The sequence below is a fragment of the Strix aluco genome, chromosome 4 (assembly GCF_031877795.1).
Source record: "Strix aluco isolate bStrAlu1 chromosome 4, bStrAlu1.hap1, whole genome shotgun sequence".
NCBI classification, from domain to species: Eukaryota; Metazoa; Chordata; class Aves; order Strigiformes; family Strigidae; genus Strix; species Strix aluco.
The window spans coordinates 2547020-2568583 of NC_133934.1; the positions used below are offsets into that span (position 1 = coordinate 2547020).

Consider the following 21564-nt stretch of genomic DNA (forward strand, 5'->3'; position numbering starts at 1 on the left):
CTCACGCGGACAACTGCTCATGGTGTACCACTCCATGCACTGCCCGTAGGGGAAAGAGGCCACGTAAGCGTTGGAATCCACACACTGCTTCATGTTGCTGCACCACATGCACTCGGAGCTGCCGCTCGTGCACTCCCCGCACACCGTCCGCAGGGCGCAGGGCGTGCGGCACTGCTTGGCGCTATGGTTTGCTGCGGGCGGGAGGACAAGAGTCAGCTTGCTTCCAGAAAGAAACAGGTAACGAGCCCCGAGATAAGAAAGACAGAAGATAAAAAGCCCCCTCTATTATTCAGCCTGAAAACCAGTTCAATATCACAGGCTTGAAGCACTTTGTTTGTCGTGTGGTGGAGCTGGATGAGCTGGAGATACCACGGTGAATACGAGAAATCCAGTAAGTACTGTAAAATCATCTCTCTTATTATGTAATCATAAGCATGAATGCTTTTTAAGGTATTCACCTTAAAGACACTTTAAATGTTGTTATGAATGTAGTCTTTATCTCTCTGCAGGGCTGTTGATGTGTTCCTCAGCTATTCTCCCAGACAAAGTGTTGGGAAGAAACCCCACGTTTTATGTGAGCACACTGCGACGTGTTTTAAGCTATTTGATCAGTTCCACACATAAAATGACTATTGAAAGCAGAACTCACTCAGGAGTTTCTGGTGTGAGCCAATGCTTTATCATCTGTTTCAAGTGACTGTTCCCAGACCATAAATAACAAGTTAAAGCTTAAACCAATTCAAAGTGCTACCAGTTAAAATATACAAAATTTTGAGTTCAGGTTCCGCATTCATGATCTGCCTCCCACACTTCCACAAAGAATGATTTAAAGTGGAGTAGCTTGCTTAGAAATTTTATGTAATCAGCCAACTTTCTTAAAACTTAAAGAGGCACTAATTGGTATTCAGCAATAATCAGCTATAACGGAGAGTTAACAGACTAAGCCATTTTAAAAGATACGCAGTTCCAACAAAGCTAGAAGACTTTTCCCAAAAGCAAATAGCTTCTTTTTCAAAGTTCTCATATCTCCAAAGTGTCTTGCCCAATTAATTTCAAACTTTGATAAAATCCTCCTCTGGCTATGGAGCAGGGGAGGGGAGAAAGGGGAGTTCAATTGGAAAGTAGTTTTTATTTTATTTTATTTTTTAAATGGGAGATTGCTCCATACCATAATTAACCTAAATGTCACATTCAGGTATGTAATTCGGAGAAAAATAATTAAACTACAATGTACTGCAAGCATTTTGTAGTTGACAGTGTAAATGAGGAGCTATTTTAAAAATCTCCAATTCCTGTATGAAATACCTACACAAGACACTTTTTCAGAACTACTTTTCTTTGGCAAAGTCACGATGCAGCTAGTTTTAAATGTAATGAATGAGATCTTCTTTTCTCTCTAGAAAATATAAATACTTATTCACCAGTCTGCTCCCCAAGAGACACACAAGTTTGATATCGTTACCCGGCCTTTCGCAGACACTGCCGTTGACTTCGTTGATACACGTTGCTGCCTTCAGTCCCTGCTGAAAAGGTTCAGCTAAATAGCCACAAAATCCTGCATCACTCGGTTCATCGGGGAGCCACTGGAGCAGGGTGTTGGTGAAGGGAGACATGTCTTCCCAGCACCAATACGACACGTTGATTTTCCTCAGTCCAACCCACGGAGTCAAAGTTTTGGGCTAGAAAGAAAGGAAAATGGTAGCTTCAATACCCAGTTTTATCACCTTAGGTATTAAAAGAAAATACACATCAGCATATAATGCTCATAACAACTTTGCCAGGTTAGGTGTTGCAAAAATGTAATAAAGGAAATAATTGTTTCTCAGTGCTATCAGAATTAAATGCCACAAAGACAGAGGAATCCTTCAGGAAACACCAATTTTTTTTTTTTTTTTTTTTCAAACTACATTTCTAGTTATCTAAACCAGGAGGAGAACAAGTCAAACATTCACACTGTCTGACTATGAAATTAACTGCAAGTTGCTCTTTATATGTTTTTTGACTCCTATAGACGGCTAGACAGCAGAAAAAAAATTTCTGGAGCTACCATTTGACATAAGGAAGAAAACAAGCAGTTCCTTATACAATTTAAATGATACAATCTACCTACTCTAGAGTCTGACTGGGAGGCCTTTGCTGTTTAAGTGTGTATATATGGACGGGTGGACAGACAGAGCAGGTCAAATCTAAATTAGTGCTGCTGGCAATAAAATTCTCAATATGAAGAACCCATAACACAACTATTTCTACTGGCAATTTATTTTTTGACACACTTATTTTGGGGAGAGGCGTTTTAACTGTATCGGTACAATATGTTATTTCACTGTTAAAATCTTTTCTCCATCGAAGCACTTTGGTGGCACAGCTGTCCTAGGAAGGCTTTAGACTATACATCTTCCCTTACCGCTATATATAACCATCACTTCAAACTGATTTTATGCACCCTTAAACCTTAGAGCTGCACCTTCTAACCGCAGCAGGGTTACACAGCACTATGTGCCAACACCGACACGTTTTCTTATTATTACAAAACATCTATATGCAGCTTACTTAAAAGAGAAGGAACTGCAAAGTACAGCCTCTCCCAGCACAGCAGCAGCGTGCCATTGAATGGCACAAGTTCAAGTACCAGATACATGCTGGCTTTTTAGCAAAGGCATTTTCCCCCCATTACAAGCACTCCATACTAATACCAACTAAAGAGGGCTAATAGTCTCTTTAAGGTTTATAAGGTTCGCTTTTTAAAGGACACTGTAGATTAAAAAAACCCCCCATAAATTAACAATATTTTTGTCCCCAGCGTAAGGGTTCAAACACTATCAGGGAAGGGTTGCCATGTGTCTTTAGGGGTTTACACTACACTTAACTACTGGGATATGCAGAAACACCTGGAGCTGTTCAAGCCACGTACTTTTACGATATCCCAGGCTTGGCTTCCCCTCTTTACAGAAGATTTAACAAACAATCCTGCTTGAATTGTACCTTACCTTCTCTTGGCTAAATTGAATCCCCTCAAAAACCCTGTAATTGTTGAAATGCCATTTTAAAATTACAAAGGGAATCAAAGCAGGGAATGTTCTCATTTCAACGGGGAAATATTTCTCTTGAGTATCGAAGTACGTTCTCCTCTGAAAAGCAGCAATCCTACTGCCTCCAGTCTCATTTTTCCTACATAAAACTCTTCTTGATTGCCAGCCCTGCCCACAGTGGCCTCTGGGACCCAAGAGGAGTTACTCTGATGTGCTGTCAAGCCACAGCAGCTCTGCAGCCTAAACCAGGATTTCAGCAAAGCTGCACAGCACCGTTCTTTGTTAGGGTTTTAGCACCACCTACACAACCTGCCCTGAATACCTCCGCGCTTCTGCCAAGGACTAGAACAAAATATATATTTATTTTATTGATGCATGAAGAGGGACAGGTTCCAATTCACTTCTCACTGGCTTCGACAGAAAAGCACCTGCCGCTAAATCAAACATAAATAACTCCAAATAAGCCAAGCAGCTCTGCAGAGTAAGAAGCCGACATTTTAAACAGCCGCTTTTCTGAGCGGAATAAATAACTTTAAATGCTTTACATTAAACACCTCCGGTGCCCCAAAGGGACCAGTATTTATAAAATATTGTGTACAAGTCACAAGAGGACTCCTGCTGCAGTCATGTATCCCACAAGAGAAATGCGTGTGTGATTTCATTATAGAAAGCGATACCTTTGAGGCACCGTGTATGTTTATATTTATCTTGCCCATTTACATTCTCTACAATTTCAGTTCAAAAGCACCCATAGGGTATGTTGAATTTCAAAAGAAAAATCAGTCCTTTTCAGTTAAGAGGCATGTCTGTTCTGTACAGAGCATACAATACCACAGCAAGGACTCTTCCACAGTAAGAGCTTAATTACTCAGGAGACATAAAAGAGAAGCACTCACCGAAGACTGGATCTTCTGCAGCTCCTTTAGAACAAATTCTACCTTTTTCTGGGTCGTGAGAGAAGCCAGCAACGCACCGTTGGATCTGCAGGACAGTTTGGCATGATCATAGTTCTCCTTCGCGTTTGTAATTTTCAAGCAGGAGTTGCCAACCAAATGCCAGTTTGTTCCGCAGATATTTTCTGGGGGTGGAAAAAAAGAAAGTAAACCCAGAGATGCAAGTGACCTTCACAACGTTCAAAGTCGTGAAAGAGCCCTTCCACCAAAAGAAAACCTACAGCCCCATCCCAAACCAGCAGGACTTATAGGCACGCTCAGAGGTATCGATGTATATAAATATCGGAGGAAAAGGAAAGCTGTTTAGGGGAGCTAAGTGTGACGTCAGCATTTCGTTATCTGCAGCAGGTAGCCAAAGCACTTATTACAACATCAAATAGTAAAATTATTGTAGAAGAAAGAGCACAGGAAAGCAAACGAGTATTTTGCTGCTGGCTTAAAGCCACTTATTCAACCACAGTTGTTAGGATACCTTTTGACAGAAGAGGGTGGCTGTGCTAATCCTGCCCACAGCACCGAACTTCCAGGATCAATCCCTGTTTCGTCTCAAGCACAGCCATGCCCACTAGTGAAGAATTCCTTACACTTTGTGGTTAATTATTTCCCTCACTCCTAACTACCCTTACAAAAAAACCTGATGGACATTTGCAGTGTGAATTTCTGCAGAGCTTGTGTCTAGCTCCAACGTCTTGGTTTAGATTTATCTAACAGATTGAAAAGCTCTCAAGTGTCAAGTTTTCAGATGGGCTTTTTACACATATGATCAAGTCATCCCCTTTTCTACAACAAATTAAACAGACCAAGCTCTTTGTCTATCTCATTAAAAGATGTTTTTCTTGCTCTCATGGCTCTTCTCCAAAGTCTCTTCATCTTTTCTCTATTCTAAACTAGCAAATGCCAGACCTGGACACGTCCAGACCTATCACAGTTCTGGGGAGAGGCTTTCAATGCCCATTAAAAGGTCCTGTCTGTGTTGGGATTTTTCCCTTTCTCTATATTTTATTAACTGCAAATGTGAATCACTGAAGATGCTGTATTTCTCTCCCAGTTACTGGGGGAAAAAAAAACCCAGTTACTACAGAGGGACTAATAATCAATTCCTGTGAGCTCCCACTGGAAACACTCTAAGAGAATTTTCCTTATACACTTTAGGTGTTATTTGCCTAATTTGTCCAGTATGTGCCATTACGCTTTTGCACAATTCCAGTTTCTAAAATTAAATAGCATGCATTATTAAATCTAATATCTTGCAGAAGCCTATTATATCAACAGTACTGCTTTTATCAAATGAAAAGAGAGAGATGAAATACAGCCTAATAATTATACAAATGATCATACTCCTCTTCAGACAATTGGGACTGAAAAATGTTCCATCAGACTTTCTGAATTTTCTAGAAATAAAGTTTCATACCAAAGCTGGTATGATTAAACAACATTATTTACTGCAGCTTAGAACTAAAAGATTACAGATTTGGGGGTAAAAAACCACAAACAAACAAACCACTCACAACTTTTGGACTGGGTGAATTTGAGGTTTTTATATCTTACATGAATACAACCAATACCTACCTGGTAAAGCAATGCACTCCTGATTCCTAGGTTCCCACTGACAGTTTTGATCCATGGCACAGCTTTTACAACTTGTCTTTTTGTTACAGTAATAGGCAGGGTTATCCTTAGGACAATTTTCATATAGAGTAATAGGAACCTAAAATAAATAGCACAGATGAGGCTTTTTCCCATCCAACCAATTTTGGTTTGTAACAGCCATGACTACCACACTAAACTTCACAGTTCAGACCTACAAAGCAACCTGTATATTCAAGAGCTGTGACACTGGATGTGGCCTGTAATGTGTATTCAAGGTATTCCCCCAAGCCACCACCTGACACATTTTCCTTATCAGAGCTTTTACAAAAGGGTTTTTTCCTAGGAAGGCTCTACTGTTAGCAAACCCAGGTGGCTATGCCTTACTGAATAATCACACCATGGTGAAACCTCCACCTCCTCCCCTACCACAGTCATCCTCCTAACCGAAGTGGAGCATCCCATGAAAAGCCCATGGACCAACTTAAAAAAACTTCCAGCATGTTAGCAGTTTAGAGGTAGACATGCACTGGAAATAACGAAACAGGGGTCAAACACCAGACAGACAAAGGCATCTGGGCATTTGATATTTCAAAGTTTTAAACTACAGAAGTATTAGAGAGACTTTACCTGTTCCTCTGTGCAGTTGTTATGCATTGAGATACACTGGTCAGTGCACCATTGACAGTTGTTTGTATTGGCTGTACAGCTATAGCAGTCTGTAATCTGATCACATTTTTCATTGTCTACAACTATTAAAGAAAAAAACCTGCATGACCAAAACCAGACATTTCCTGACAGAGGTCTAAGAACTTGATTATCTATAGCAAAAGATATAACCAAACAGCAGTGTCTGTAGATTTTCCATTATCGACTACTTAGTAAATCAGATATTTTCATGTGATTGAACCGATAGAAAATTGCATTCATTTGCAGCATCAATCACTTTTAGTGCCCACAGAGCTGTAAAACACACCAGCAGAAAATGCACCAAGAAATGGAAGCGCATGAACTAAGACCAGGCATGTATGTTCAGTCAATGCCCATGAAAATGATGCCAGAGGACATTTCACGAGGCCGGCGAACATCTCCCACCGCAGGCCCATTTTGCTGCGAGCCTGGCCTTCAATTATCTGAAGCATTTTCATGCAAAGCTTGAACTTTCCATTTCATCTTTCCAATTACTTACTGCCCGTGTTTTGTGAAAATTTATTGTACATTGAGAGCCCATCAAAGCAATGTCCCCTTACATCAATTTCTTTTAAATAATTAAAGCCTGCCATCTATTACTGAATCAAGGTTAGTATAATTCATTTCAGAGCAACGAAAGCGCTGAAGAGTTGTTTAAAAATTATCATAAGGGAGAACACAGGAATCAGACCTTAAAACAAACATTGTTTTTGTATGCCCCTATCCATACAATGCTGTAGAAGGAGAATTAAAGTAACTTTTCTTAAAACAATCTTCCTGCTGGCTCTCTTGAAGAGCACAGGCTAACGCTGCAGGACCCAGATCCCCCTCCCACGCCCCGTGGTGCTCATCAGTAAATTGCTGGCTCTCACAGGTCAGTTCCTAGAGCAAACTTCTACAGAGCAGTGGTCCAGGCCTGATTCCTGACTGATGATGTCTGGGATAGGAAAGTAAGTACAAGCAGTACAGTAGAGAAAAAAAAAAAAAAAAAAAGATCTAATGAGCAAACAGCTTCAGGGGAAGAAGAGATAGAAATATCTCCAAGACACTGCAGCTGCTTGGTCAGAGGAAGGTCTCCCAGGACACGCATGGAAGCAGAACTACAGCCCCCCATCTTAAACTTGATCTGACAATGGCACACAACTAACGCAAGACAAAATTTGGAAAAGAAAAAGACCCTCCATGCCTTTTGGAAAGGGAAACGGAATCATGCGACACATACCTGGCTTAGGAGGACAGTCTTCGAAGACCTTTTGCTGCTGCTCTACCGTGGCCATTTCCCAGGGGACACAGCGAGGAGGGGTGGCAGCCCACACGCACCTGATGCCAGGACCCGCGTGCAAGCAAGCTGTTTCGTTGTCAAAAGCTTCACATCTCTCAGGTGTGTACTTCAGTATGTCACTCAGGAGGAGGCTGTTGAAGCCTCCAAATACATACATGGTGCTAGACAAAATGGAAGTAAAGATATAAATATTTGTGCCTGTGGCTATAAACCACGCACTGCTGCAAGTTGATGTGATTCAAGGTGTGAGAAAAGTGTTTTATTACACTCCAGCATGTATAAAACCAAATAAATAGCTCTTGGTTAAGCAAGGCACTAAAGAAAAGGTCAGTCAAGCTCTGGTTTTTGGAGAAGCCAGAGAATGGCAACACATGGGTGTTGAGACAGAGCCAAACCTATCCAAGGTCACAGACCTTCCTCTTCAGCCAAAACTCTGGGTGACACCTGATCAATGTGATTACACATGAAATGCTGCATCCTCCTGTGAAAAACAGTGGCAAGAAAGAGAGGGAAGGCTAAAAATCAGGGAGACTGTATCACGCCATTAAACCAGCCTGCAGAAACTGTGAGAAAACAATTCAGTGTTGTTACACGTCGCTACACCACTGTGACAAAACCACAGTTATTTTTCATGGCTGTTAGCAACCGAGCAAAGAGTCATGTGTCAACGAAAAAAAAAAAACAACCAACCCCCAAAACAAAATAATATTGGGGGGTGGGGGGTGGAGGGGAAGTGTTTTTTCTAAAGCTTCTTTAGGATCACAACTGCTCCAGGCAAAACATCAAATTTCATTAGCTAAACAAAAATGACACCCACAAAACCCTGTGCAGCCATGTCTGCAAATGCACATTTAAAAAGACAGTGGAGTCAGTGCAACTAAAGATTTTGGTTGAATAACAAGTGTTTCTTGATATGATTTTCATCCTATTTTAAGATGAAAAGAAGAACTAATGCACAGGCTTAGTTGTCCTTCATGGAAGAAAACACACAGCTGGTATTCAGTACACAATGAAACAAGTAGGTAGTGAGTAAGTTTTTAGAGACAAAAAGAGTATCTAGAAACACACCTTCCTTTTCAAGGGAGTGACACTTATCCGCCTGGCTTAAACTGAGCTTTAAATAAAGTTACTGGTTTACAGAGAGTATCCTCAGAGGATAAAGGAACCAGAACAAAAGACTCCTAAGAAATATCATTTCTCAAACTTGGTTCCACGGGCTCAAGTACAATAACAGATGTTCTCCCGAGAGCACAGATATTATTATAGCGATATAATGCTTAACAGCAGAAATCTCACCTATGATTTCACCTGAACACTGTACATCATGTGACAGGTAAAGGAGAGACACACAGGATAAGTGATAGAAAATGAAACATGGATGAATTTAGAAACCACCAGGGAAATTATGATTTGGAGATAAAAGTGTCACTGCAGCTAAATAAGAAATAGAAATACGAAATAAATGAAATTACAAAATTATGACATAAATAAGAAATGGAAATACAGATATGAATAAGAAAAGGAATAGAAATACAAAAAAAATCAAATTTTTGAAATGACCAGGTGAGCTGAGACAGTTTAGTCCAGTGAAGAAGAAGGGCTGATAGGGACAGGTGGATACTGAAGACATTACAAGGGTGAAAACCTCAGAACTTTGAGAGGTTTGCAACAGATCCTCAACCCTCTGGTCTCCACGTTATTGATCTACATGTACCAACGCACACGCGCACTGATACACACAGATGCATAAAGTTACTGAGGTATGAAAAACCCCGACACCCCCCAACTTGTTTGCAACCTCACCTGTTGTACAGCACGGCTGAATGTCCAAACCTGTTCACATCGTGATGGAGACCCGGGCGAGGAAGAACAGACCACCGATCGCAAGCTAGGATTAAGGAAAGCTCATTTCAGAAAAGTTTCTCAGTATAATTAATGACTCGAGTTACGCAGCACATTTCTTCCTGAAATATCCCAATGTACTTTAATAACTATAGAGACACCATTCCACCCACCACCAAAATGCAAATCTTGGGTGAAACAGGACAGTTTACAGAAGTGCTGCGTGATCTTCTTTTGCAAGATTAAAGACTTATCTTCACCCCAGCTGCCATGGTATGGCAAAAAGGGAAAGGAAGGATGTAACGGCTCTCCTCCATCCACCATCTAAACAGTTCATGAAAAAGAAAAGTTGCAGGGCATTACGTTGAAGGTGTTATTAGCTTTTTGGCAATCACATGTTAAAAAATGGTGGTGGCTTAAGTTGCTTTTTCTCCTTTACTAGTGGAATTTTTCACTGCATAACAAGTTCATTTTTTATCTGTTTATATGTGAATTATGTGCAGTTTTGCCCCAAACCAGTATCACTGAGAACAGAGACTTTTTTTTTTTCCCTCCATTGCAATTATGTTCCTAGAGGGTAGATATCCATGTTTTTAAAAATATTTTTCACTCATCATAGCTTAAGGATTTGTGGTTGTTTTTCTCTCTTAATATAATGTGAGATTATTCCATCTTTTTCTATTAGCATAACATTTTTAAGTTCTGCTTCATTTTTTACTCGGTTTCTCAGGTAATTTCTTCCTTTAGGCAGCATGAAAAAAACCAACCTAAGAAACATATAACCCACTGAGCAAAGGAACAAAAGCAGGAAAAGTCAGTCCAATTCAGATCACTTAAACTTCATAAAGTGAATGGGATCACCTCGGGGACTAACATCCCAGAGGCAGTTGTATGCAATTTATGCAATTAAGACAGAAAAGTCAATCTGCTGTAAAGATCTACAGAGCCCTCAAATACTCCAAGATTCTTTAAAACAAGATAAAACTGTTGTGCCATGGACTGAACCTCGGAAAAAAACCCCCACAAACTCAAACTAGTTCGTAGATAAACTAAGAAGGCAAAGAAAAACAACCTTATTAATTTTTTACCAAATTTAACTGCAGAATTGTTGTGTAAAACAACTGGTTCTAAACTCTGCTCCAGCAGAAACTTTTGTTCAAGAGTTCTGATAAATGAAAGACATAGGACACAGTTGGTTGGATTTAATACTTTGACAAATTGTGATTTTGAAGTTTATTTTTAAACATGATTTGCTCGATTTTCAAAGAATTTAACCTAGCCCAGCATCACTCCTGAAACAGGCATGTATGGTTCCAATTTTTAACAGGAGACTTCAGCAAAATTGGACAGCAATTTGCGATTTTTCAGCCATCAAGTTGTGAGTTATGTGAGGCCAAGATACATATTTTTCTAGATTAATAGAAGGCCTGGAATGTTTTGCTTTCTAAGCTTCTTTCCCATTTTTAACTGAAGATCAAGTATTGGAAAAAACGAATAATTCTGAAACTACAAAGAATCCTCTCCTTCCTGACTTATAAGTTAAGCCAAGCCTAAAATTTACAATGCACAGGATTTATTAAATATACTAATCAAATAAAATACATATACTATGAAAACATCCAGCCTCTTTCTATGTTTGTCATCAGAACTGAGTTTTTGATGGGATAAATAGAAAAGTTTAAACTTCTCTCCTATGGGGAGAAAAGATTATATGAGCATAGCCTGAATATGAATATTTCATGCTGAGTTTTGTAAAAAAACAAAACAAAGTTAAAACTTACTTAGAAATTATAAAGAATGGTTACTTAACCCACAGTAACTGCATTTTGAGACAATCTGCCTGTGAAGTTCCCATTCTTGTTTTAGACAACATGTAGCAACGGAGGGGCTGCAACTCCCACTCAGCATCTTTGATGCTGTGGCTTATTGACAGGAAGAGATAGAGGATTAAACGAGGCATTTGTCCACTCAGAGACAAAACTGCTGCAGAGCAGGAAACTCTTCTACAGTAGCCAGAGAGACCAATTTGGGGGATAGGAAGTACTAACTAGACATTGCAGTGTGCAGAACATAGGAAAAATACTGTGAGACTGCTCTACCCAAGTGTTCACCCAACCTGAACGCCAACACAATCCAAAAGTTTGTCCTGAGAAGCAACAAGAAATGCACACGCACACAGACAGCTGGATTGCTATCCTGAAACCTTCCAAAACAGGGCATTAACTGGACAATTTGGATTGAATACGCCCCAACTTGGTCAACTGGAGGATAAAAGGATAAGAAGCATTAATGCATTCTCAGATCTACCTAATCTGCTAAACCCCCAGAGAAACTCAGCACACATCTCAGTGACATCTGTTTGCATCCCACACACACAAAAAAAAGAAGGTTATATCCTCACAACACTCAGTGCATGTGGTCTGATTATTCAGGAATTTGAGGAGAGAAAAAAAGAAAAATTTGATGAGGTAAATAAAATGAGTTACTGCAGAAATAAGTTTTAATGGCAAAGGTTAAAGAGAAGCCCTACGTTTGAAGTCTTTATTTTATACTGTATTTTAATTTCAGCTTTCTCCAGTCTTCCAACCATCACTAAGATATTACCTTCATCAACAAGATGTTAAAAGTGAGCAAATTAACCAGACAGCATACTATGAAATTACGGAGTAAGACAGCCAGTTACTAAGCCTCTCCTCCGAAGGCACTGTGCATCACCTGACCTTGCTGCTTGGTTTTCTCCTGGGTAGCTCAAGTCTTGGGAGCATTAAGGGATCAATAACAAACACATAAGCACATTAATATTAAAGTTGTGATAGCCATATCCACATATAGTGGCACGGCCACAACAGTCCTCGGTATTTTTTAATTGCTGTTACAGAATCACAGAATCCTTCAGGTTGGAAAAGCCTCTTCGGATCATCAAGTCCAACCCTCAGCCCGACTCTACAAAGTTCTCCCCTACCCCACATCCCCCCACAGCTCATCCAAACGGCCCTTAAACACACCCAGGGATGGGGACTCCACCCCCTCCCTGGGCAGCCTATTCCACTCTCTGACCACTCTTGCTGGGAAACATTTTTTCCTCATGTCCAGTCTGAACCTCCCCTGTTGCAGTTTAAAGCCGTTCCCTCTTGTTCTGTCACTAATCACCTGTGAGAAGAGACCAGCACCAACCTCTCTACAACATCCTTTCAGGGAGCTGTAGAATGATGAGGTCTCCCCTCACCTTCTCCTCCTCACACTGAACAGTCCCAGCTCCTTCCATCGCTCCTCACAGGATTTATTCTCCAGGCCCTTCCCCAGCTTCGTTGCCCTCCTCTGCACTCGCTCCAGCCCCTCGAGATCTCTCTCGTATTGCTGTCTGTTACAGGGGTCATTCCCTTCTGCTTCCTGTGATTTTAAGTCATATCCCTGTGGAATTTACAACACTGTACAACACTTCCCCACAGTACATGGGTTTATTCCCATGGAGACCAACACAAACATGATCAATGCAATTCCTGCAGAGATCATGCATGAAGAACCACCAAGCAGTTGTTTCTGCTGTGACACTAACGATCAGTCAGCACCCTAAAGTATTCCTGGTGGTGCTCCTGGTCCAATGGGATAAAGCAAATAACGCATAAGGTGTCCTGCCATGAAAAGAACAGGAAAAGTGGTCTTTTTTCCCTGGAAAAAAAGCTGCTTTTTCCAGGCTGAGAGTGTCTGCCCTAAGAAATGAGGGTACCCAGAGCACCAGAACACTTCTCATCCCTGTCATGTGAAGGGCAATCAATGCAAGCTCTAATTGAAAAAAGCTCATAAGGACTGGGCAGATTGACTACAACACTTATTTCATGTAACAGTAAGCTGCCTGTTAACTAAACTGCCTCACAATGAACATAATTATTGGCATATTTTGTCAAATTAACGCAATTTGTGTTTTACACCTAATAGACAGCTCAGTGGATCAGGGAAGACAGCAAAATGTAGCAAGAATAATCTATCACTATTGCTATCAAAGTTTAAAATAATTACTCTGTCTGTGACTGTTGAAATTTTAATTCTTCAAGAAAAAACTCAAAATAAAGCTAGCTAGGAGCATACAGTAAATTCCACAGGGATATGACTTAAAAATCACAGGAAGCAGAAGGGAATGACCCCTGTAACAGACAGCAAAATGGCACCAGGATGCCAAGCCCTGCTGCTGAAAGTAATCCATTTGCTTGCATATTCCTTTCACAAACCAGGAGTGACATCTCAGTGGACAGTCACTCCGAGAATTCAGGTTTATGTGATAACTTCAGGGAATCAATCACAAGAGCCACATTTAAGGAATTCTGAGAGCAGAAGGTAGAATGTGATATGAGTACAGAATGGTGTTTTTCTACAGTGTGAATTATCTGGACGTGCATGCACCCTCTTTTATATAATTTCATCTCTTTTTCTTTTCTTCTTAAATGCACTGTCTCTGGACTCCAAATTCACAAATAAATGCTGCCCTCTTCTGGCTATTCAAACTCTTTGAAATCCAACCCTTCCAAATAAAATCTAATCATTTGGCTTTATTGTTAAATAGTGCTTATGGGGATATTTATGCTTATAAAGCACACATCTGAACAATCTGACATTACAAACAGCACAGCCAAACAAGTCAGCCAGCCTGCAGTTAAAGCAAGGGTGTGAAATGCCAGTGCATGTAACTGTCCTAACAGCCCTCATTTTTGATAAATCACAGATTAAAACACACTCAAAATATCAGGATAGCTTTATGGCTGAGATGGTAGAACAATATGTCTTCTGTTAAAGAAATAAGTTTTAAGGCCCAGGGTTGTGTATAAACTGTTGACCAAATAACTGCTGCTGTATTTGGCTAGAAATCACTGCACCAGCTCATTTGCTTGGTAATGTGTAGCAAGCTAAACGAGCCTCTCCTGATTACACATTCTTCTGCAGCATGCTTAGTAGTGTTCAGTATAATAACCCCAGCATGTAAATTAGTCTTCTTGAAGACAGCTCTTCCTGACTCTCCAAGAATTTTTTTTATTATTATTTCTGCAAGAACTTACCAATATCATACGCCATAAAATCCGAAGAAAAGCACTTGGCGCCGTGGCTCATGGAGGTGTCATTGTGCGTGTTTCCTCCAAACACCAGCATGGTTCCACTCATTATCACAGCCGTGTGCAAATAGCGAAAGAATCTACTGTCTTTAAGAATAGTCCTTCAGAAATAAAAATACATTGAAACTGGTTAGGACCTGGCAAAGACAAAATAATCCATAAATCCAAGCTGAAGGAGGTTTCAGGATGCAGGGGGGAGTGGGGGGATAGTATTTAACTACTTTTCCTAATGGGGTATTTAACAACTTTCTTTCCACACTGTTCCATTCCTCCTGTAATTTCATTGTCTCATCTTCCCATCTGCTTGCCAATTTATAGGAGAAATATAGCCATGAAAGCCTTTTCCCAAAGCTATGGATCTTAAAATCATCAATTTTTTCCCCAGGGATTATCAAGTTTTCACACTAACTGGGCTTTTGAGCACAGTCAGCTAAACCTGCTGATATGGACACTGCCTGGGAGGACTCCAATGTTTTACAGTAACTCTACTTTTATAGTAACCTAAAGAATTATTTCAAACTGGGCATCAACTGTTGCTTAAAACTAACAAACTGATTTTAAGGAAATCTATGCAGCTGCTAATAATGGAGCCCTGCAGCTTAATACCTGCAAAACTCAACGCCTCATCCATGACTGAATCATGGGAAGCATTAATCATACTCCCCACTGACCTCACTTTTAATCAGGAAGACTAATGGCACTGAACACAAAGGGTCACCCTTTGTAGAATTTCCCTACTATTTTGAGAGGGTGGGACTGCAGGAAAATCCCGACACGGCTGTGTCTGTGTCGCAGGCAGCGGTGTCACAGTTTGCAGGCTCTCCCACCAGGTCTGCACGAAGCAGCATCCCCAACACAGTCTGCACTGAAGTCCTGACTTTCACAATGAATTCATTCAGCAAATTAGGGATCTGTTCCTAATGCACGAGCTGTGGTATCGCGGCACACGGGGGCTTTCTGAGCGTTATTCGGTCCCTGCCAGGACTGTGAAGCTGCCAGAACACCAGAGGGAACGTGGGGAGAAAACACTTGCCAAAATCCGGGTCAGGGGACTGCTTTTTTGCCCTTTCATCAAACCACAAGAGGGAGAGAGGGCCTAAATTACTGAAGAATTAATAAAAAAAGAGTCAATGGCACCAAAAAAAATTATAGATGAAGTATAGATAAAGATGAGCAGACACTCCTACGCACCTCGCTGCAAGGCGACTGTTCGCCTGCTCAGACAGTCCTCTCGAGACTGACAAAATAAACGCGATGAAAGGAAGTTGGTGCTGCAGCAGTTTGGAAGAATATTGTCACATTTGTGACATTTTCTGCCTATTCAGCCAGATTTGCCCGCTCCACGGCTGAAGTGGAGGATCAAATGAGCCCAGAGAAGAAGCGTGGTTATTACTGCATGTACAACGGAGCAGGAAGGAAGGTTTTTGGAAATTAGTCACTAGTTACTTTACTCATCATTATGGACTCACAAACAGTTTTTGCAGAAATCCAAGCTATTTTAAACTCTCAAAAAGAGAAATATGGTGACTCAAATTTACATGTGTAAATTCAAAAGATCAGTCTTTTTGTCAGGAGCCTTTAAAAACAACTTTAAGAAAAACACAAAATTTAGGAAAATCTATTTCACCTCTAAAGCTCAAAGTTGTGAAGTTTTGGCTATACCTTTTTAATAAAAGTCACCTTTGGGCCGAAACAAATGACAGAAGATTTCAGCTTAAGAAATGAATGTTTCAAGCAGTTACAGAGCCAGAAGAAAATGGGGTTATAATAGAAATTCTTTTGTGGTCTTAACTGCAGAATGAATTATCACTCACTTGACTGCAGTAACTGCACTCATATGCACAGTCTGTACCGCTGGCAAGAAAATCCCATCAAATATTTTTCTTTTCAGCTTTAATACAACAATAGATTAAAATGGATTTTTTGGCTTGTTCACGGCCTTGATTATATGTGATTATATAATTCTCTATTCATAAAGGGACATAAAATAACAGATACAAGAGCACACTATCCATCCCGAATGCAGGTAACTACATACTGCTGTACCCTCATCAAATACCCCATCTGCTTGTCCACTACAAACAATAATGATGGGGGGTTACAGAGGAAGAACAACTACTTACCACATACGGGAATCAACTTCATATTTGTACAAGTCATCTGCTAGCCTGTATTTGTTGGCACTGAATGCTTTGTAACCTCCATGGATATAAATCGATCTTGTATTTGGGTCATAAACGCTACTGTGACCATACCCTCCTTGCACCAAAGCTCCACTCGTCTGTAGAATGTTCCATGTATTTGTGGCTGAGAAATGAAAAATGCGAGTGACAGAACATGGTTAATTTATCTCCAAATATCAACAAATCTGGTGATGAAACAAATTGGGTTTCCCTTGACTCAGATCTAGACACTGTCTCTATCACTTCATATCCAAAAATATTCTCCTTCAAGGAGTTTGTTGTCAAGAAGTATTGTCAAGTATTTTTAATTAGACCAGAAATATCTCTTCTACAGTCACTTATTACATTTTGCAGACAAGCTAAGTAAATGAGAGATAAAAAGTACAGAAATAATATACTGCATTTCAGTGACATGAAAATGCCAGCACCATGGCTTGATTTGGAATGGTACCCAAGAGCACTTTTATTTTATATACATAAAGCCAGACAGCACTGAAGCCAAGTTAAGTACGACTGTGAAGAACATTGCAGTTAAAAACTAATATGTGATTAATGGTCCTATATCTCACTCACTAAAATAACATTGGTTTGAAGCACTCTAGACATAATATAATGGCAACTGAAACAAGAATGCCGAATGACACACTGATTCTCTGTAGCAAGTGCAGAATGAAACCCTACACAGGCTTCCTAACTCCAGGGTGGATCAGGGCACACAAAAGGCAAAGGAATTTAACAGTCTTCAAGATCACACGTGGGAAAAACAGAACAGCAGAAAAACAAATCACTGCCCCACACATCCTGCTTTTCTCTAGCTGAGAAAGAAAACTCGCTCATGTGGACGCCAGAGTAAGCTCCAGTAGATCCTCTGGATCAAGGTGACTGAAGGACAAGGATAACAGGTCTAAAGTGCAGGCAGGGCCATTATTTCTGACAATAACCAGCACATGCACGTTGTGAACTTTCTGTGCTTAACTCTACCTGGTCAGTGGAGTATGGGACATGGCTCCAAAGGGCCGTTTCAGAGCAGCTAAGTTAGGTAGAAGTTCAGTTCATCTGGAGAGCTGGTGACACTGGAAGTCTCTAGATCCTAATATCTGAATTTGGACTATTCCCAGAGGTATGGGGATCGGATCATATCAGAGAGATGGGAGTCCAGAAATTCATTGCCTGTTCCCCTAAGCACTCACTACTGGGGACAAGGGTATCAGGTTAAGCATACATTCGGTCTGAATTGTTACAGTCATTCTTGTATTTGCAGGATACAAAAATAATTTTGAAAGTGTTTGCTTTGTCAGAGGGAGAGAGGAAAATTAATCTGAATTGTCCCATAGTTATCCTGCTTTGTCTCTCAATTACAGCTTTTTTGCTTTTGGGATGTAAAAAGCTGTATAAAGGTGGAGACACGTGGCTTCCTGCTCACTATCTGTTACACAAACACTGGAAGTTAGATTTAATTTCTCGTAAATACAAAGAGAAGGAGAAGGTATCTGTCTTTGTTTTGCTATATGAATATGGATCATTTAAATATTTTTCAAACCAACTGTTAAAAGTGAAGTGAAGGGTAGGTAGGGCCCCACTCACCCAGGTTGTATTCCTGGACGTTGCTGATATAGCCATAAAGAGGACAGTGCCCGAAGATGACGAGCATGACGGCGCTGTCGTCTCGCAGGGTGACAATGTGTGCCGAGTGGCCAACAACAGCGTACTGCTCCTTGGCTTTGGGGGCCGCTTGAGTCCAGGTCTGGGTGGGAATGTGGAACACCCACAGCTGGCTGGTGACGTTCCCCGTCGCATCTATTTTTCCACCATACATGTATATATCATCCTGAAAGAAGTTAGAGGTAAAATGAGGCCAACGAGTTTGGCATTTAGGAAACAGCCAATACATAAGTAATGAAGTTATTATATTTTATCTTCTCTCAGTCTAAGTTCTTCTCCTCTCTTAAAGAGAAACATATCTCCTTCACCAGTCACGTTTGATATGAAAGCACCCACAACTGCCAGGGTTTGTACCCAAGTCCGTAATGTCAGAATACCTTCAACACACACAGAATCACAGAATCATCTTCATTGGAAAAGCCCTTGAAGCTCCTCCAGTCCAACCATTAACCTCACACTGACCATTCCCAACTCCACCAGATCCCTCAGCGCTGGGTCAACCCGACTCTTCAACCCCTCCAGGGATGGGGACTCCCCCCCTGCCCTGGGCAGCCCATTCCAACGCCCAACAACCCCTTCTGCAAAGAAATACTTCTGACCCTGCCCTGGCGCAGCTTGAGGCCAACTGACCCTACATCAGGGTATGGAGGAGAAGGGGTGCCTGGGACAAGGACTGACCTTCAGATGACAGACATCAACATTTAGGTGGCTGTATGCTAGCTGAATGTCTAAATATATATAAAAATTATAGTGAAGCCTGGAGATTAATTCAATGGATGAAAAGCAGCGAAGGTGTGCCTACTTTTGGGTGAGCTGACCTGCTCTACAGATTTCACTACCTGTACTGACTAGGTCTGTTTTCACTACAATCAGAGCTCAGAGGCCCCCCAAAGGCACCTAAAGTTAGGCACCTGAAGTCAGGTGATTTAATAAGCAAGCTGAATCCCTCCCATAGCTTGAAAATGCAAACAGACAAAGATAGCTGGGAAGAAAGGCAGCTATGATGGAAATTCCTCTCTGTTTGTACACTAAAAGCTTTGCTTTCCAAGTTAACACACTGACAAAAAATGAGGACCCTTTGGATAGCCAGCATAGTTAGACAGGATTTTATTAATCATCCTGTAAGAGCTACGTTCCAAAATTCTATCCAGTTTCCTTTGTGGGTTTCTCCAGGCATCTCAGGGTCAGTCATAAATCCACCAAAGTGTGTAGCAGAGCCCTGTTTCCCTCCTGACAAGGCTGTAACCTTGGAAAGGGAAATTCTCTACTATAGCTGGTGCTTCTTGGGAAATTCCTGAGAGCCACTGCCCATCACTGATGGCAAACCCACTTATCATACCCTACTTTTGAACAGTTATTTGCAGAATGTGCATCAAGCCCTCGCAGGTAGGAATTTCCATCCTTTCAGGTTCTTCAAGTGTTCTGTTTGTGAACGGTGCTGTATGGAGGTTTTCAAGTGTTTAGAATTATGCTTTATATAGGCTTGCACTGTGATGAGCTAATTAACATTCCAAAACCAAAGGTCAGTAAAGGACTAGCTCGCTTCCTCTTCGAAGATTTTGCCATTCTGCTCTCACGTGGCCTGCACCCACAGAAAGACATGCAGGTGAAAAATGAGGTAAAACATAGTCAAATCCACTTGTCGTTTCAGGTGCTGGAAGAATAGATTCACAGATCTACTGCAGAAACAGAGCAGGCTCCAAAAATCCCTAATTCATCAGCTCTGCTTTGGTGCCCTGGACAACAGAGCTCATAAATATTTTTATGTGGTCTACACAAAAGGCAGCTGGGGAACCAGCTGAACTCCAGCAAACTCTAGCCGTCAGGCGTGTCTTGCAGGCACAGACAGCAAGAAGGAAATAATGGACTCACTGACCTCAGTCAGCCTTAAAATCTCTGAGAAAAAGGCAAAGAAGGAACACACAAGCAAAGGCACTACAGACTTCCCAGGATATCAGTCCAAGGATTCCCTGGAGTACAAGTACACAGACTGGGCTAACCACAGACAAGCCTTTGAATGAGAAATGTTTCTCCCAAAGCAAGACTGATCTGTGGAAAGGGGGGGGCAGGGGGGAGAAGGGCAACACAGCTGGGAGGTGAATCTGCAGCACTGAACTTGCTCACCTTATGTAATGCCAATGAATGACCATATCTCATCTCTACAGAGTTCACAGTGTTGTCCAGTGGAAGCCACTCTTCAGAAATAAGATCATACCTGTATAATGAAAACTGAATTAATTTCCCAAGTAGATATTAAAGTTGAGAATATTATTGCTCACCCTTTCTGGGATTTGTGGGCAATTATTGAACAAAAGTCCTAGACACCAAGATTTCAGCACGCACAAAGCATGCACAGACTACTCATGGATTAAAAAAAAAAATCCAGTCAAGCCTGCTCTGTTACTTAACGTCCATGTATTGATTTGCTTTACCCTGAGTTTTCTTTCCCATGCAAACCCAAGAGCTAATGCATTGTCTATTAAGCTATGACAACTTACACCACACAATCCAGCTGAAAGAACAGAGAAAACTTTACATTAAGTTCAGATAAGTTCCAACTACTTGATAATAAAACCTGCCAGTGTTTAAACGGCACTTTTTAATTATGTCTTTGACATTCAAGAATATTTTTTCTGTGAACTTGAAACAAGATAAACCCTTTTCCCTGAAAATGGCCTGTGGCTTTTTAGATAAAAGAATGAAGTATACTCGCCAGGCTTACAGACTTATATGATAAAATAATCTCTGAAAAAGTGTTCAATGAAGCCACAGGGTATCTGTTGAAAAATCAGGCATGACTTTGAAGGAGCAAATTGTGGATGTAATCAGCAACTATTATAGAACTAAGTGTGCATTTTTGGCTCCTCTTTAATTTCCCCTACAAGAACTATTACCTCTGAACGTGAGTGCAGAACACACAGCTCTCACTTTGGTCCATGAAAGCAAGTTATGCAGGTATCCCTGGAAAAATACCCAGCTTTTGCCTAGATCTGCCCAAATACTATCAAGCTCAAGAGGAAGCTTGAAAAGGTTTGTGGGTTTTTTTTTTTTAATGGGGGATTTCCATGAGGTACACACTTCTTATTTTATATCTTAGTTACTGTTAAATCTCCTCAACTAATTGCATAAATGTCATCATCCTAAATGCCACTCCCTGTTTGGTATCGATGCATAAATATCCACAGAATCAGTATATATTAATTAAGGAGCCAAACACTCTGATTTCACATAGAT

General features: G+C 40.8%; 1 protein-coding gene across 2 annotated transcripts in view; it reads right to left on the reverse strand.

The window, feature by feature from the left end:
- Positions 1–21564, reverse strand: part of ATRN (attractin) — a 156231-nt gene that overhangs the window by 81399 nt on the left and 53268 nt on the right. For both annotated transcript variants that reach the window (XM_074821777.1, XM_074821778.1), the window contains exons 7-17: positions 20455–20545; positions 18253–18496; positions 16609–16792; positions 14432–14586; positions 9345–9429; positions 7482–7702; positions 6200–6321; positions 5552–5690; positions 3926–4107; positions 1463–1679; positions 6–191 (exon numbers count right to left, since the gene is read on the reverse strand). In XM_074821777.1, coding sequence (XP_074677878.1) covers positions 6–191; positions 1463–1679; positions 3926–4107; positions 5552–5690; positions 6200–6321; positions 7482–7702; positions 9345–9429; positions 14432–14586; positions 16609–16792; positions 18253–18496; positions 20455–20545 — 1826 coding nt within the window. The remainder of the gene's footprint in view (positions 1–5; positions 192–1462; positions 1680–3925; positions 4108–5551; positions 5691–6199; positions 6322–7481; positions 7703–9344; positions 9430–14431; positions 14587–16608; positions 16793–18252; positions 18497–20454; positions 20546–21564) is intronic.